At 38.0% G+C, this 15,932-nt stretch overlaps 2 protein-coding genes across 3 annotated transcripts in view; one reads left to right on the top strand and one right to left on the bottom strand.

The window, feature by feature from the left end:
• LOC127510445 (cilia- and flagella-associated protein 54-like) overlaps nt 1–7,633 on the top strand; it is a 29,873-nt gene extending 22,240 nt beyond the window's left edge. For both annotated transcript variants that reach the window (XM_051889967.1, XM_051889966.1), the window contains 18 exons: nt 137–288; nt 1,805–1,934; nt 2,057–2,219; nt 2,301–2,461; nt 2,557–2,703; nt 2,923–3,043; nt 3,551–3,715; nt 3,797–3,908; nt 4,144–4,264; nt 4,406–4,465; nt 4,551–4,677; nt 5,223–5,381; nt 5,523–5,680; nt 5,765–5,860; nt 6,135–6,241; nt 6,378–6,513; nt 6,619–6,705; nt 7,380–7,633. In XM_051889967.1, the coding sequence (XP_051745927.1) occupies nt 137–288; nt 1,805–1,934; nt 2,057–2,219; nt 2,301–2,461; nt 2,557–2,703; nt 2,923–3,043; nt 3,551–3,715; nt 3,797–3,908; nt 4,144–4,264; nt 4,406–4,465; nt 4,551–4,677; nt 5,223–5,381; nt 5,523–5,680; nt 5,765–5,860; nt 6,135–6,241; nt 6,378–6,513; nt 6,619–6,705; nt 7,380–7,499 (2,322 nt within the window). In that variant the 3' untranslated portion in view covers nt 7,500–7,633. The remainder of the gene's footprint in view (nt 1–136; nt 289–1,804; nt 1,935–2,056; nt 2,220–2,300; nt 2,462–2,556; nt 2,704–2,922; nt 3,044–3,550; nt 3,716–3,796; nt 3,909–4,143; nt 4,265–4,405; nt 4,466–4,550; nt 4,678–5,222; nt 5,382–5,522; nt 5,681–5,764; nt 5,861–6,134; nt 6,242–6,377; nt 6,514–6,618; nt 6,706–7,379) is intronic.
• On the bottom strand, nt 7,626–14,037 carry rint1 (RAD50 interactor 1). The gene is made up of 13 exons (XM_051889968.1): nt 13,777–14,037; nt 13,224–13,465; nt 12,946–13,119; nt 12,718–12,858; nt 12,068–12,224; nt 11,809–11,919; nt 10,420–10,645; nt 10,201–10,338; nt 9,921–10,120; nt 8,933–9,150; nt 8,507–8,687; nt 8,150–8,268; nt 7,626–8,075 (listed from the first exon to the last, which is right to left on the bottom strand). Exons 1-13 carry the CDS (start codon nt 13,999–14,001, stop codon nt 7,865–7,867), a joined length of 2,343 nt encoding a protein of 780 aa, XP_051745928.1. The 5' UTR covers nt 14,002–14,037; the 3' UTR covers nt 7,626–7,864.
• Nucleotides 14,038–15,932: the final 1,895 nt, after the last annotated feature.

Here is a 15,932-nt window from a genome sequence, read left to right as displayed (position 1 = left end):
CATGATTTGACCCTATAGCAATAATGGCTATGAAGTATGATGGTATAAACACAAATAAAAAAACTAAAGTAAATGCATATACCAAATGCCAAGAACATTAACGACAAAGTGAATGTTTCTCTATTGCTCTCTTCAGGCCATAATCCTAAAAGAAGCACATGCTCTGGTTAGTCCTGAGGTCTCCACCTCACATCCGCTGAGCATCGATCCTGAAGAAATGGAGCTGGCAGTGGAGATCAGACTGTTAATGTCCAATATCAACATGCAGCAGGGCAGAATGGCTGCCAGGTAGTGCAGAAACTTAAATCATGAGGAATTGTGCACATTTGTAGTTGTCTTGGGTGTCTAAATGTATACACTACTGTTAAAAAATTTGGAGTCAGTATATTTTTTTTAAAGAAATGTATTTGTTTAAAGAGCAAGCAAGCATTAAAAGGTTAGTTCTCCCAAAAATGACATTTCTGTCATTAATTACTCACCCTCTTGTCATTCCAGACCTGCCAAAGACCTTCATTTATCTTCGGAACACAAATTAAGTTATTTTCAATGAAATCTGAAAGGTTTTTTATCTCCCATAGAAAGCAACGAAATCCAGAAAAGTAGTAAAGACATCGTTAAAATAGTCAACGTGACTACACTGGTTCAACTTTAATGTTGAATACGAGAATACTTTTTGTGCGCAAAAAAAAAAAAAAATACAGACTTTCAAAAATGTTTCCTCTTCCCTGTCAGTCTCCTACGCAGTGAATGCAGTGCAGATCTTCTGTGTTTGCGTCCAAATGTTGGCTCAGTATTGGCCGACCCTGTTCACGTGAGCACGCTGATGCAGGAGCCGGCCAATACTGAGTCGGCGTTCTGATTGTTGAATAAAGTCTGTATTTTTGTTTTGTTTTTGTGCACTAAAAATATTCTCGTCACTTCATAACATTAAGGATTTTTGATGAATTTTGATTTCATTTTTGGGTGAAAATTTTAAATTGATTTAAAATGACAGTCAAGACATATATAATATATAATGTTTCAAAAGATTTCTATTTCAAATAAATGCTGTTCTTTTGAACTTGATATTCCCCAAAGATTCCTAAAAAAAATGTGAAAGTGACATGTGAAGGCCAAGTATGGTAACCCATACTCGGAATTTGTCCTCTGCATTCTCTCCATCCAAGTTAGTGCACATACATTAGGAGTAGTAAGTAATGAACACACGCACACACACACACACACACACACACACACACACACACACACAGCAGTAGGCAGCCATTTTTTTGTGGCACCCGGAGAGGTGCCTTGCTCAAGGGCACCTCAGTCATTTCCTGCCAGTATTGAGAACTGAACCTGCAACCTTCAGGTTACCATTCTGACTCTTTAACCATTGGGCCACGACAAGGTTTCCACAAAAATATTTAGCAGTACATTAATGCAACATTGATTATAATGATAAAAATTTCTTGAGCTCAAAATCAGCATATTAGAATGATTTCTGAAGGGTCATGTGACACTGAAGAATGGAGTAATTATGCTAAAAATTCAGCTTTGCCATCACAGGAATACATTACATTTTAAAATATATTACAATAGAAAACAGTTATTTTAAATTGTAATATTTCACAATATTACTGTATTTTTGATCAAATAAATGCATCCTTCTCATTAGCATTGAAGACTTTTTTCAAAAACATTAAAAAAAACTTAACCAACCCAAACTTTTGAATGGTAGTGTATGTTCCTGGGGATGCATGTATGTCTGGATGTTTGAATCCACTAAAAATAAAAATAAAAAAAATAATAATTTCTATTGTAGTGCAGATCTGTCGGTGTCTGCTTTGAGGCTCCTCCAGAGTTCTCCTGTGTTTCAAAGTGATTTCCGCCCGCTGCCTCCTCCTAAACCACCCTCCTCTGCACTCAGACGATCCAGAGCCAAAACATATCAGGTAATGGTCAAGCTCTGATTTACTTACATTCAGTACTTAATTCAGATCTTGGGTCTCTAAAGGACAGATTCAGTTTCATTAAAAAAGATGTTAAAGAAAATCTATCTGTCTTTTCTCTACAGTCAAGCTCCCGGGATGCAAAGTCTGTTCTTGATCTCCATACTGGAGATCTTCCAGAAGAGGTGGAAGCGAGAGAACGCATGGATCTCCTTTTCTGGCTGCGCTGTAGGCTGGCAGTGGTTCGCTCTCTCGTAGGCCATATCCCTGGAGCTGCAATCTACTCTGGTTAGCAGCTCTGCAAAGCTTAATGTGGTGAAAATATTGTTGGATGGAGTTTGTTGATGTTTCTTGCACATGTTTGTGCAGGTGCAGACAGTAGTGCAGAGGCGCTCCGGCTGCTGAAGGAGGGTCTGGCGGAGGCTGAGGCCTGGGGAGACCCTGACACTAAAGCCCTCCTGCTCCTACAAGGCGTCCAACTCAACACAAACTGTGGCAGACCCAGAGAAGACAGTACAGCCATGCTACAGGTCAGTAGGCAATTATAACATTTGATTGTGATTTAGTGCTTTTTGACCTGAAATTGACTGTTTCTGTTGGTCGGATCACATGTGTGTCTGTTTAGGAGATTGTGAGCTTGTTGTCTGGGTGTAGTGCTCTATCTCTGCGCTCTCAAATGACTCTAGCTGAGGCTGTGTTACAACTTAGTGAACTGAGAGGAACAGGAAGCCAGACTCTCCACCTGCTCACACAGAAACTGCTGCAGCAACAGGTTTTGTACCCTTTTATGCTCAAAATGTTCGTTGAAACTAGACGCAAGAGAAAATATTTATGTAAAATTCACATTTGTTGTTATCTAAAATGTGTTAGGACAGTAAAGATCTGGTAAAGATCCCAGATCTCATGGTCATATTGAACATACAAGAGCAAAAATATTAAATGGTATGTGTTTTACATATTTTGTAGTGGTAATATTGTTCTTTGTTTTCAGCTCTGTGCTACTGGAGAGTCTATAGGTCTCAAAAAAGGAGGCGAGGTGGAACTACGAGTGGGCCTAAAGAATATTTATCTTCCACAGCTCGTTCTGCTGGCCAAGACAACCATGCGGATTGGTATGACAACAACAAGGGAGCTCTGTATTGATATTCCTCTAACATTCCGGTTAGGTGTTTGTTCTATACCCTAAGTATTAAAAACTCATGCAGTTAATTCAGCCAGAACCGCTTAACGTATAGACATTTTGTTTTGTAAATAGCCGTAGGTGTGCTATGTTTTGTTTTGTATAAATGCACAGAATTCTCCTATTGACTTGTATTGAAAGAATGCTCAGAACTGAAAATATGTAATATTTGAGTACTTGAGTATTTGAGTTGAATATTTGAGTGATTGGTCTTCTTTCTTGTATAATTTTGCATTCTAAATTGTTATTGTTTTTTTCTTCTTCACATCTGTTTAAGCATTTCTTCTACACAGAATCATATCTTACATCTCAAACCTACACCTAACTTTACAACAATTATTTTGCTATTAAGCTTGGGTATTTCCTTCTAAACTTAGTTTATACTGCAATTTTGAAGACTCAAAAATGTTATGCTGTGTATTGATTCTTTGTGTTCCAGGTCGCTCTTTGGCATTGGAGGCCTTGTCAGGCTCCTCTGAGGGAGGTGAGGAGCCCTGGAGGCCCTTAATATTTGCTCAAGAAGTACTGCAGTCTGCACTCAGCATCTCTCAGGCCTCTGCCAACAGAGACCGCCAGCTGGAGGCTGATATCCTCTACTACACAGGTGATCAATAGGGAGTATTCTTTATATCTGGCCTCTTATCTTGTAAAACAGTTGTGAATGGTTGATCATTTGTGTCTGCAGGAGTGGTGGGAAGACATCTCATTTCCATGCAAAAATCTGGTCACCAGGAAGTCCTAGAGGCTCTGTTTGGGTGTTTAACCACATTTAAGCACACTCATAGCCAAAGCTTACGGTAAGTTGTTACACTAAAGCCCAAAGTATACACTTCGGCCGTCCGCATTCCGTGCTGGTCCGCACACTGTCCGTGTGATGTAATTTTCACCATCAGGAGGGTCAGGGATGTTCACGCAAAAAATCCACTAGGTGCGCGCGCCGAAGTGTGTGAGACGCGCAAAATGAAGTATACCCGGGTCTTAATATTCTCTAATTCTGTTCAAACAGGATTTTTGTGTATGTGTGTATTTCAGATTGGCACATAGGTGCTACCTGGAAATGGCATTGATATACTTACAAGAGATCGAGCAGATTACCCCTCCCCCTGGACATGTGAATCTTCCCCCATCACCAACACCTGACGAGACCAGCAAGGTGCTGTGAAACGTGACAGAGTTTGAGTAGACAGCAGTCTATAAATACATAAATATTATTAACAGCAGAGTTCATAATATTTATGTATATAAATATTTAATATTGTAATATTTATGTACATATGTGTGTGATTTTTCTCAGGAAACAGTCAGAGAGACCTGCCAACTGCTCTACTGGATTTGTTTGAAAATAGCTTTAAAGGTTTGAATGGACTTCATCCACACATCTGTATGGAGAATGTTCAATATAAATGATTCATTCTTCTTTTATTCCTTTTGCTTCGTAGATCTCAGAAGTTATTGGCAAATATGGCCTTTTGCATGGATTCACTGGAGTAACTGAAGGCCCCATCCCTCTTTCTTCAATAAAAGCCCTGCCTGACTTTGCATTGAATGATCTCTTCCACCCCTGTGGTAACCTTTAACCCCAAATCACTGCACACACTGCAACAAGTTTTGCATTAGACAGGATTTTTATGGAGTACTGTATTTGATTATATTTATGATTTTTTAGTGTTTTTGAAAGAAGTCTCTAATGCTTAACAAGGCTTAATTGATTTGATATTGTGAAATAATGTTACAATTTAAAATAACTTCTATTTGAATATATTGTAAAATTCCTGTGTTGGCAAAGCTGAATTTTCAGCATCATTACTCCAGTCTTCAAAGTCACATGATCCTTCAGAAATCATTCTAAAATGTTGATTTGCTGCTCAGGAAACATTTCTTAATATTATCAATGTTTAAACAGTTGTGCTGCTTAATATTTTTGTGGAACCCTTGATACATTTTTTTGATGAATAGAAAGTTCAAAAAGAACAGCATTTATTTGAATAACAAATCTTTTGTAAGATTATACACTGTCACTTTTAAACAATTTAATGCATTATTTTTTAAATCTTACTGGCCATCTAACTTTTAAACAGTAGTGTAAATGTACATGTGCATCTCGTTGGCAGGGGGGCTAGAAAACCCTGATAATTGTACTGCCAGTCCTGAAGCATTCATGGACGCTGAGCATGAGATAAACAGCAGGAAATGCCCTCAGCTGACCTGGGTTCATATGTCCCGCTACTACATGCACTTAATCAACCTTCTACAGGTCTCCTCACAGCCAGGTACAGCGCAAGTAACTCTATTAAACTAGGTTATTCAATTCATTAATCAATCAATAAATCTACCCTTTGAAAGCATTTGTACCGTATATGTTCTTTTATGTAATCTGGTGTTATATGATGATGTAATTGGCTGTTATTCAGGTGCAATGCAGGGTTTTGACACGTCCGGTGACACAAAACTTGCTCTCAGACTCTCACAGTTGCACACCTTCTTCAGCTGTCACCAGCCGTCTTACAGGGAGAAGTGGACCATTCCTGATCCCCCTGCAGCTCCAGTACTAAATCCTCAGCAAATACAGGTTCATATTCACTCATTTATTTCCATCTTAAAATGAAAAGAGAAAAAAAATAAACATTATTTCTCTTTCTTGATGCTGTGCCAGCACAATCAGCCCTTGTCAGATCTGTTACCCTGGGCCAACACGGACAACCAGGAACTGATCATCCAGTGGTACAGACCCTCCTCAGAGGACAACACGGTAGCCAGACCCTCGTCCAATTCTGTTTATTATTGTGCTTTCGCAACTTATTTAAACAGTTTTACATTTAGTCATTTAGAGTATGCTTTTGATCTACAGTAACTATCCTTATTTATGGATTAATTGGTTCTCTCTGTCAATGAACATCAGTTAAAAGCACACTTTTTTTTCAGTTTTGGAAATGGAAATTGTTTGGACCAAAAGAGCTGTTATAGTCTGTTTATATGATGTAGTTCTAGTTCCTAAGCAGCAGATTTTTGTTTAATTTCTTCAGATTCTGCTTCTGTTCACTGTGAATAAAGCTCCTATATCAGCAACGAACTCTACTGCAGACACAATGGCTGCACTACAGGCTGGACAGAGAACAATCTGTTTGGACAGGTAGGCTTTATGTTCATCTATACAAAGAAAAACATAATACAGAAAAATTATTGTCTGACCTTTAGGTTTCTATTTATTTCATTTAAGTGGTAGTTATTACAAATCAATTGTCTCTTATGGCTTAACGCACTGGCAGGCTGAAGGCTGTTCATGCCCAACTGAGCTCAACATGTGTAGAGGTTGATGGGCATGTTTCATCCGCCATCAGCTCAGCCTCCTCCTTCCGCTCAGAAGAGCAGAACAGAACAGCTACCTCCACCCCACACCAGCAGGTCTCTCTGAGCCCTAAATTTCCATGATGTATCTTCAGTCGAACCCTAAATGTTGAATACACTGTATTACCTCTTTTTTCATTCTCTTGCAATGGTTTCTTATAGGACATGCTTTTGGAGAAGGCCAAACATGTCTGCACTGAGATCAGGAATTTATTGAAGCCTGATTTCAATTCAGCACCCGTCACAGAGGTGAAGTGTCAGACATTTTTACTGTATTTTAGAATTATTTATATACTATTATAGTATTTATTAATATTCTGATTTTGAATTTATATTTTCAGACTTCATTATTATAATTTAATTTGAGTAGTTTTTGTTTTTTATATTTCTATTTAGCTTTATTTTTATTAGTTTTAGTCATTTTAGTACGTTAACTTAGATGAAATAAATTTAATATTCTTATATATTTTTATTTATTTTAGCTATATTTCAAAATTCTGTCATCATTTGCTCACCCTCAAGTTGTTCCAAACCTGTATGAATTTCTTTCTTCTGCTGAACACAAAAGATATTTTTTTAAAATATGGGTAACCAAACAGTTGATGGGACCCCATTGACTTCCATAGTATGAAAAAAAAAATACCTGATGGAAGTCAGTGCGGACCATCAACTGTTTGGTTACCGACATTCTTCAAAATATCATTTTATGTTCAGCAGAAGACAGAAATTCAAACAGGTTTGGAACAACTTGAGAGAGTAAATGATGACATAATTTCAATTTTTTGGTGAACTATCCCTTTAAGTTTTAGGTTTAGTTATCAATAACGACACTGATTCTAAACATGTATTTTTATCATTGGAGAAACCTCCTGATAGACACGTGTTTGTGATTCTGTCTCTTTTGTTTGATTCTACCAATACAGATGCCCTTTGACTCAAGCATGCAGACTCTTCAGAACCTGGATCGCTGCTTTAATCCTGCAACAGGTGGCATACTGCAAGATACAGTCCTTATTACGTGGCTCCTCTCTCTTCTGAGTTAAAACATGCAGGGTTGATCTGCCCTGGATCGGCGAGATGATAAAACAAAATACCCAAACTACACATTTAATATGCTATAAAAATATTTTAATGTTTTATTTAACTACAAATAAAGAGGAAAGCACTAAAACATTTATTAATTTATTCATTTTTTGTTGAAAGACAGATCTGAATGTCAGCAAAAGCTTTTTTTTTTTTTTTACATTAGCATCCGCATACTCTTCATATTTCCCTTCTGAGGTTTAGTTCACTTTAAATACTGTAGCTCATCCGATGTATGATATTTTATTCATTCATATCTGGAGTATGAGAAGTGTTTTGTGCTTGGTAAGCATTTTTAATGAATAAGGGATTGGTGTGATCATTTTCATTGGTTGAGCCAAGCTGAGCGGAGGTTGAGAAGGATCTGCACGTCACTGGGAGCCAGCTTGTAGACTCCCAGCTCATTGAGCGCTGACTCTGGACTGGACTGCTGATGGCTCAGAAGGTAATCGTCTTCCTCTGACTGCTTCAGCACATCACACAACAACAACGCCGGGCCGACCTTAAGAGTCAGGATGATGCAGGCCTCCTTCACACTGAGACGAGGAAAGAGAGAAATGAAAATGGGGTTTTTCTATATACAGTATTAGCTCTGGATAAACAGACGTACTGTTTGAAGAAGTTTTCAGGTCTCTTGCAGTAGTGTCCAAACAGAGGGAAGAGGTTTCTGGTCATATCATACTGAAGCTGTGCAGCTCCGCCTTCATTGAAATGGTTATACAGGATCAACTGTGAGTGAGAGCAAGAAACAGATAAACACACTCCAACAAACTACTGTAAGCAGACTTCATTTACAGTTAATCCTGCCTATCAAAAAGTTATTATATGAAATTAATGTCTCTTTCTTTAAGCATCCTACATTTTTAAGTTTAAAGCTTTTTGAATAGTAGTGTCAACATTAGCTAATCAACATTAGCTTGTGGTAAATTAGGGTTTAACAGTGAAAACGTTGAAGCGGGAGACTGACCTCTTCGTAGATGAAGCAGTCGAGCCTCTCTGCGAGGCCCTGCCAGAACATCTGAAAAAGAGGAAGACACAACATCTGCTGCAGCTGGAGCAGGTGATCCCGCAGGCAAAGCATCATTGGACATGCAGAGCTGGATAATGACAAGGTGGCTTGGTCGCTCTGTGATGGCAAGGAGATCCACCTGAAACAGACCAGCTTAATTTCAATACAAAAAGATCCCTGAAATAATGCCACCATGATTTCCTCCAGCTAGCCCAGATGCTCAGATTGAAACTATCCTAATTTCCTAATTTTATTCAAAGAGCAAAGTAAAGGTGCTTGAGGCTTAAAATTAAACTACACTGACAAAAAGCATATTCTTATAAGGAATTATATAAATGTATCATTAACACAGCAGTGGACTTATTTAGGTTATTTCCACCATACCTGTCCTTGCAGTATGACTGTGCCTTCTCCTTGACGTCTCTCATGACTGCGTCCAGTAATCGTCCCAGCATGTCTCCTCGTAGCCTCTCCAGCAGGGCCAATAGGGCCTCAAACAAAGATCCCTCCAAAGAGGCCAGTCGCCCCGTCTCCAGGGCCCCTAGAGGGCCTAGGATCTCCTCGCCCACTGACACCGCCGCCTGCTGCAACTGCAAGAAGAACTAGGAGAAAACAAAATGAAAGTGAATCTGTATACATATACGTATTTCTTTTCTCAATCAAGACTTAACTATATATATATATATATATATATATATATATATAAATATATATAATTAATTCAAGGGTCAAAGATAAAAAAATAGTGTACACAACAAAAAATAAGGATGAATCTTTTTAAAAAATCTTAAATGTAGCCTGCATTTATTTTGGTTTCATATGTTTTTTAAAAAAAACTTTACAATTTTTAAGAAATTATTTAATATAATAACTCTAAAATTGTCATGTGGTTTAACCATGAATTAAAAGCATTAACACATTTTCTCTTACCTTGAAAACAGGTGAGTGTACACATCTTAGTCATTATTTTTTGCAAAAGTTTTAAAATATTTGTTTTTATATTTAATATCACAAATTATTACATTTTATAAATAAACATTACATTTTTTGAGAAGTTCACATGACATTTTACAACCTGAACTAACTTTGCCTTGTCATAAAAAGGTAAAAATATCTGACATTTTAAGAGGCTTATTGATCTGGAGTCATAGTCATGAAGTCCTCAGGGATCCTTCTCTATGATTTCATTTTATTTTTTTCCTTGGTTGCACCACATGACTTTGATTTGGTAGACACATTTTTTTCTAATATTAATAAGCAGTTTTGTTAACTAGTTTTTTTTTTTTTAACTAAGAAATGATCATAAAAGATGGCATCGTCTGTCATAAAGAGTAAACTCCTGTTAGCCTCAGTGTGACTCAAAAACACTTACAATATTGTCCCCCCAGTCACTGAGAACAGTGGAGATGTAGTTGGCAGCGTTGAGGATGGCGCAGTAGCGAGGGCTCAGCGGCTGTCGGGACTCTTCTTTCATGACCTGCGTGAGGCGGATACGGAAATCATCCACCAGCTCCTTCTGCAAAGCCAGGAAGCTGAGTTGAGCCCGTGGGCATGGCAGAGAGCGGTAGCGTTCTGAGAGAAGGATGGCGGAGAGGATCAGAAACAAGTTTTAACTTGAAGAATCAAATCTGAGGATGAATTTATATCATTACCTGTGATGACCAGCAGAAGGGTCATGAAGGTCTCTGCACAATCTGGTGCTTTGAGCTCATCCACATCGGTGATGTCCTTGTACTGAGAGCTCCAGGCTCCCTCTGCAGACAGCATGGTGTCCACTTTTTCCACAGCCACTAGAGGGCAACAGACACAATTTAATTCATCATCAAAGCTGAAATCGAGTCGTGACACAAGTACACAGCATTTAAACTCACTTTTTCTCTCCACACTGAGCCACTTCTGGAACACGGTCTCCTCCAGTAGTATGTGCAAGACGCCGGGGTAGGCACGCGGGTAACTGTGGGTGCTGCGGAGCTCTTTTTCGAACTGCAGCACCTCATCCACTAGGTGGCAGAAGAGAGCATCATCGTAGAGCAATCGAGGAGCATCGTGAGCTAACTTCTCCTGTGCCAGAGTCAGGAGTCCTCTGCACAACTCCACCTGGCGGACAGATTGATAAGATTTTTTTAAGCCTAGTGATGGCTTTGTCTCCATTTTTAAATTCACGATCAAGCGGAAGAAGCGACAGATCTTTTCTTTTGTATTTTCTTCTGTAGCCCCCCCCCCCTTTTTTTGTAGCAGACTTCTGTACAAAGTCGGTACTGAAATTTTAATAATGTGACAATACCAGCATTTCCCCCTAGCATTTGTTAAGCAGATTCTTAAACACTTCTGTTTGTCCATTGTGTTCATGAGCTCAACAGATATGTCTGTGCCCTTACACAGATACACACTGGAGTGTTTGAAAGCAGGCATCTATCAGCGGATTCGTCTGATAGACACCTTTTAAATGCTCCCATCTGTATCTGTGTAAGTGATCGGTGAAGAGTATCACAGATGTCTATTTACAATATGTTTTTGAAGTATTGATCATTGTAGCCAATCACAGACATATCTGTTGAGCGTGTGAACACAATTGCCAATCAGAATCTGCTCAACAGTGCTGAAAATGCTAGAGGGAAATGCTGGTATCATCACATTTTTAGAATTTCAGTACCGACTTGGTACTTTTGACAACCCTAGTTCTGAGAAGAGTCCATTTAATCATGATGCACAAACCAGGTTTTTTAATATCAAAACTATATTTATACTATATACTTTCTCAGATAATGGTTCCTGGTGGCAAAAGGTGTGAATGTGCCCTGGCAGCAAATGGCCATTGCACAGAAGAATAACAAGAGTAACATACATCCGAATTGGTATCATTTTGGCAGTATACGGACCCGTGGTATTTCCCATATCTGGTCAGTAATACTTCCAGGATACATCCGAAATTCTGCGGTGTATCCAGGAGTATACTTGTCCATATACACCTCTTTTCATGCTGTTTCAGTTGCTGATTGGATGGAGGCAGATCTGAACATGAGCTTGCAGTTGATTGTAGGAAAGGGGTGGGGTTTAAGGAGACTAAATGATTGGAGAAATCCAGCAAACATCACCAGAGAGAAGTCTGATGTTTCACTGGAAGATCCGAGTTATGACACTTTGATTAAAAATCATTATATATTTTTTTAGAATGAAACATTAAGATCAATAACATGCATTTGGAAAATAGGTACATTTTAATTTTGTGCCAACGTTAACCAATGCAATGGTAAACATACCTTAGCGTTAACTTTGGCCCCAGCACGATCCAATATAGGCTGAATCTTCTCGTCCATAAAGTTGGAGCTGTTTCCCATCCAAATGAGGACTTGGGTCAAATGCCACTCTGGCTGTAAAGGTGACAGAAGATTTAAGGTAATATCAGATCTTATTGTTTACTTATGGGTAGCTTGCATATTCACACAATTTTTTGTTTTGTTTTTAGTCTGAATGACATGAAATAAAGAGTAAATGAGCAGTAAATGTGTAATATCTGACCTTGCTTAAATTGTTGGTCTGGCGGTTTCCAGTGAAGTGATACCTGAACCTCTTGCTGAGGGGAAGCAGCATGATCTGAATGGGCAACGAGAGTGGAGGAGTCTGGGACTGTCCGGGATGAGATAATGTTTCTTTCTTCTCTGATATAAGGTCATCACTTCAACGCCTGTTAAGGAAAATGACCAGCTTCGCATCTTTAAAAAAAAAACTGAAATAAATAACCAAAAAAAAAAAAAAAGCATCTGGTGTTTGTCTCACACTTTAAGAAAATTGGTGATGAAAATTAAGAAAAATTACCTTTAAAAAAGGAAATAACTAAATTAAAAAAAAAAAAAAAAAACTAAATAAAATAGTTGACCTTAACAGCATCTCGTGCTGCCACACACTTTAAGCAAATTGTTGTGGACATCATAAGGAAAATGACCAGCTTTGTATCTTTAAAAAACATAAATAAATGCATAAATAGATAAAATAGTCGGTTGTAACAGCATCTTGTGTTCGTCTCACTATAGGCAAATTGCTTTGACCTTAGATCAGAAGGTATAAACCTTCATGGCCCTCCCTTATGCGCAAACTCGAAACAATTTAGTGGAGTGTATTGAGAAAATTAATCTATTTAGGTGGATTTGATGCCAGAACATTAAGGATACGAGGTCTGAAGAGAGAGAAGTTGGGAGACCAGTAGCTCCAGCTGGCTGTTGATCTCCTGTGCGTTGGCTGGGGGTGAGAGGGTCTGCGTTGGGGGCGAAATGAACGGCCAGTGGAACTGCGTCAGGACTTCCTCAAAATCACTGAAACAGAACCAAACATTTAGCGTGAACTTAGAAATATTTAGACTTTTAAATAGTACAACTCGAAATACTCTGAACGCCTAATACCTGGCCAGTTTGTCTTTAAGGATCTTGTGCCAAAAGCGAAGTGTGTCTCTGAGGAAATCCTGCAGGTGGCTACAGCCTGACTCCCGCAAACCCATATCCAGAGAGGCCATACGGTCTATTGCACCCACCGCATCCCACACGCTATTGGTCATCAGATACTGCTGGATACTGTCACTAATGCAACATAAAAGACGGGAAGCGCAAATGTGTTGGATACCAGTATAAACCTTCATGGCCCTCCAAAACATTTGACGCACAATTTAGGGTTTAACCCTTACCTGAGCTCCTCAATACGAGCCAGACACTGCAGGTATTTCATATGCCTCTCTAATGTGTCAAGCTGACCCAAGACTTGCCCAATGCTGTCAGCCCAGACCTGTGAGCCCTGCAGATGCTGCTGCAAAGTGTTTGACAAAAGTCTCTCCTTCTCCAGTAAAGACTCCAGCTTCACTCGAGATTCCTCTGCTGCGGACAGGGCAGCGGACACACGCAATGGCACTGAAGAGGACACAGTCAGCACCTGCATGCATGGACAAATGGATTGTTTTGGATTTGCATAAGGATAAATTTTGCGTATCTATATAGATTTATATTACACAAACAAACAAATAAAACAAATACTACATAAATAAATATATATATGTGTATTTATATATATATATATATATATATATATAAAAAATAAATAGTTGGTCTTAGCAGCATCTGGTGTAGCTTCTCTCACACTGAGCAAATCGTAATAAATAAATAAATCTGAAAATAATACACATAATGTCTTTTTTCTTTACAACACTTATATGATGTTAACAGAGTCTCTGTAGCTGTATTTACCTGCTCCTCCAGCTGCTTGTTCTCTAATGTCAGTTTCTCCAAAAGCCCTGACACCTTCTTTAGCGACTTAAGATCTCCACCTATCTCTTTCTGTACAAATTCGAATACATCATCTGTCAGGTTTCCATCCTCTGATGGAGATTCGGATTTACTGCTATCTGTACGTTTTAGATGACAAAAATCATTGCTGCTGTGGTTGTTTTGCTCCATCACAGGCGCTGCCATGTTGCTCGACACGTCATCAATGGATTTTGTCTCAGCGGCTCCCTCTAGCGGCAGGAAAATGCTACTGAAATGATTAGTAGTACTAACTACTTCTGTCCCTTATGATCGATGTTATGATTTTTACACCTGAGCACAGGTTATAATTTTTTTTTCCCTTTTACTTCATCTAAAATAGTAACAAAAATGCTTGTTCAGACCTTTTCATTTACAGAAACAAGGGCTGTCAATGCACATTAATTCATTAAATTACATTAAAATAATTATCATGATAAAATAATAACAAATCATGGTTAACATAATGGTTTTAAGACGTACTGTTTTTGGATAAAAAAAAAAGTAACAAAGCTGTTCTTACGCAGAAGCTGACCTTGAGATACCTATATTTTAGCAGACATATTATAATATAATTTAAAATATTCAAATTTATTTTAAACGTGAAATATTTTTAATTTTGACATTTAGACTACACGTTCTGGCTTATGAATATTAATTACGTAATTACGTAACTCAACACGTAATCAAAACCGTTGGCGACGTAATCTAATTAACATTCATGAGCCCAACCTTCGACGTTGTTTATGGCGTTTCTGATTTCTCTACCTGGCATTGGCAGCATTGATAAAGACATTAATTTCACAACAAATCGACACTTATGTGTTTAAAAACTTGTATTTGCTAAATTATCACCATTTGGATGAAACAAAAGTCTTAAACAACGTAGAGACGACAGCTTTAAGACGGCTGTCTCAAGTATCAACGGCGTGAATAATGGGCTATGAGATTGATGGCTGATTTGCTTTATTAAGCTAGCATAAAATGAAAACATCGCTGCAGAGGTGCCTCTATTTTTACATTTTATTATGTCTAAATAGTTGCCAAACATATGCTTTGTGCGTTATTACATTGATAACATTATATTTAGCTTGCGTGCAAGCAACGTGGACACTACTGTCACCACGTTTAGTGCTGTAAAAGCATTTATACAGTATTTCATGTCATTTCCTAGTATTGTGGTCGTGCAAAAGACATAAATCGCCCAAAATGTTATTTCTTGGCTCATTTAGTTGCAGGAGGCGCTGGCATAAGTGCCTGCAGGCCTCTTTGATACACTGTGCTGGTTTGAGGTTTCCTGACATGACTCTGACAGGGCCCTGCTTGCCTTGGATGGCAGAAAGGACATAAGTTGTTAAGGATCTTGAGGTTTCAGAGGGTTTGCCAAAGTCAATTCTGGCCTGAGCAGCAGCTGTATGTAGTTTTTTTAAACTGGCACGTAATACCAGTCCAGCTTAGCATGGCAGTCAGCATCACACAGTGCCTTCAAGTTTATGTATAGCACCCTAAAATACCCCTGGACCCCTTTCTTCTGTAACAGTGCCCAGATGAATACTGGTGAGTCTGTTGTGTGTTGTTTTTGGGATAGTAAAATAAAAATACATAGACATACGCACTCACACAATTATAATTTATTATTAATAATATTATATTATGTTTTACTATTATACTACATTTTAAAACGAATATATTCTTATTAGTAATAGTATAAATATGTGTGTATTTTAAAAATATTATATATTATTTAATATTTTTTTCAAATAATGCAAATATGTTTTCAAATATTAATTGTGTATTATTATTATTATTAATAAAAGTGTCTATATGTGTGTTTATTTTTAAAATGTTAATTTTACATTTTTAGAAGAAAAATATGCTTTATATATACAGTATATTCATAAGTGTGTGCGTATTTTTTTTTTTTTAAATACTCATGTTTTGTTTTTTTCTTGCTAGTTCATGATGACCAATCGAATCACCTAAATAACTTAAAGGCATTTGTAACATATCTGCATTTTCAAAAGGTCAGAAGGAAATGAAAAATTAGTCAAGTCAAGTGTACTACAGCCATGTGCGGTTACAGTCAGGGGAGGGCGCAA

The sequence above is a fragment of the Ctenopharyngodon idella genome, chromosome 4 (genome assembly GCF_019924925.1).
Source record: "Ctenopharyngodon idella isolate HZGC_01 chromosome 4, HZGC01, whole genome shotgun sequence".
Taxonomy (NCBI): Eukaryota; Metazoa; Chordata; class Actinopteri; order Cypriniformes; family Xenocyprididae; genus Ctenopharyngodon; species Ctenopharyngodon idella.
Note: the sequence above shows the minus strand (reverse complement) of the source record. Positions and strands in the feature narration are given on the sequence as shown.

What these genes read in the sequence shown, in the direction of transcription:
- rint1 (XM_051889968.1), bottom strand. Translation starts at nt 14,001, where the DNA reads ATGGCAGCGCCTGTGATGGAGCAAAACAACCACAGCAGCAATGATTTT. An exon ending in AGACCAACAATTTAAGCAAG is followed by an intron (nt 11,920 to 12,067) that starts GTCAGATATTAC and finishes TCACCTTTACAG; the next exon opens with CCAGAGTGGCATTTGACCCA. An exon ending in CAGTCATACTGCAAGGACAG is followed by an intron (nt 8,688 to 8,932) that starts GTATGGTGGAAA and finishes GGTCTGTTTCAG; the next exon opens with GTGGATCTCCTTGCCATCAC.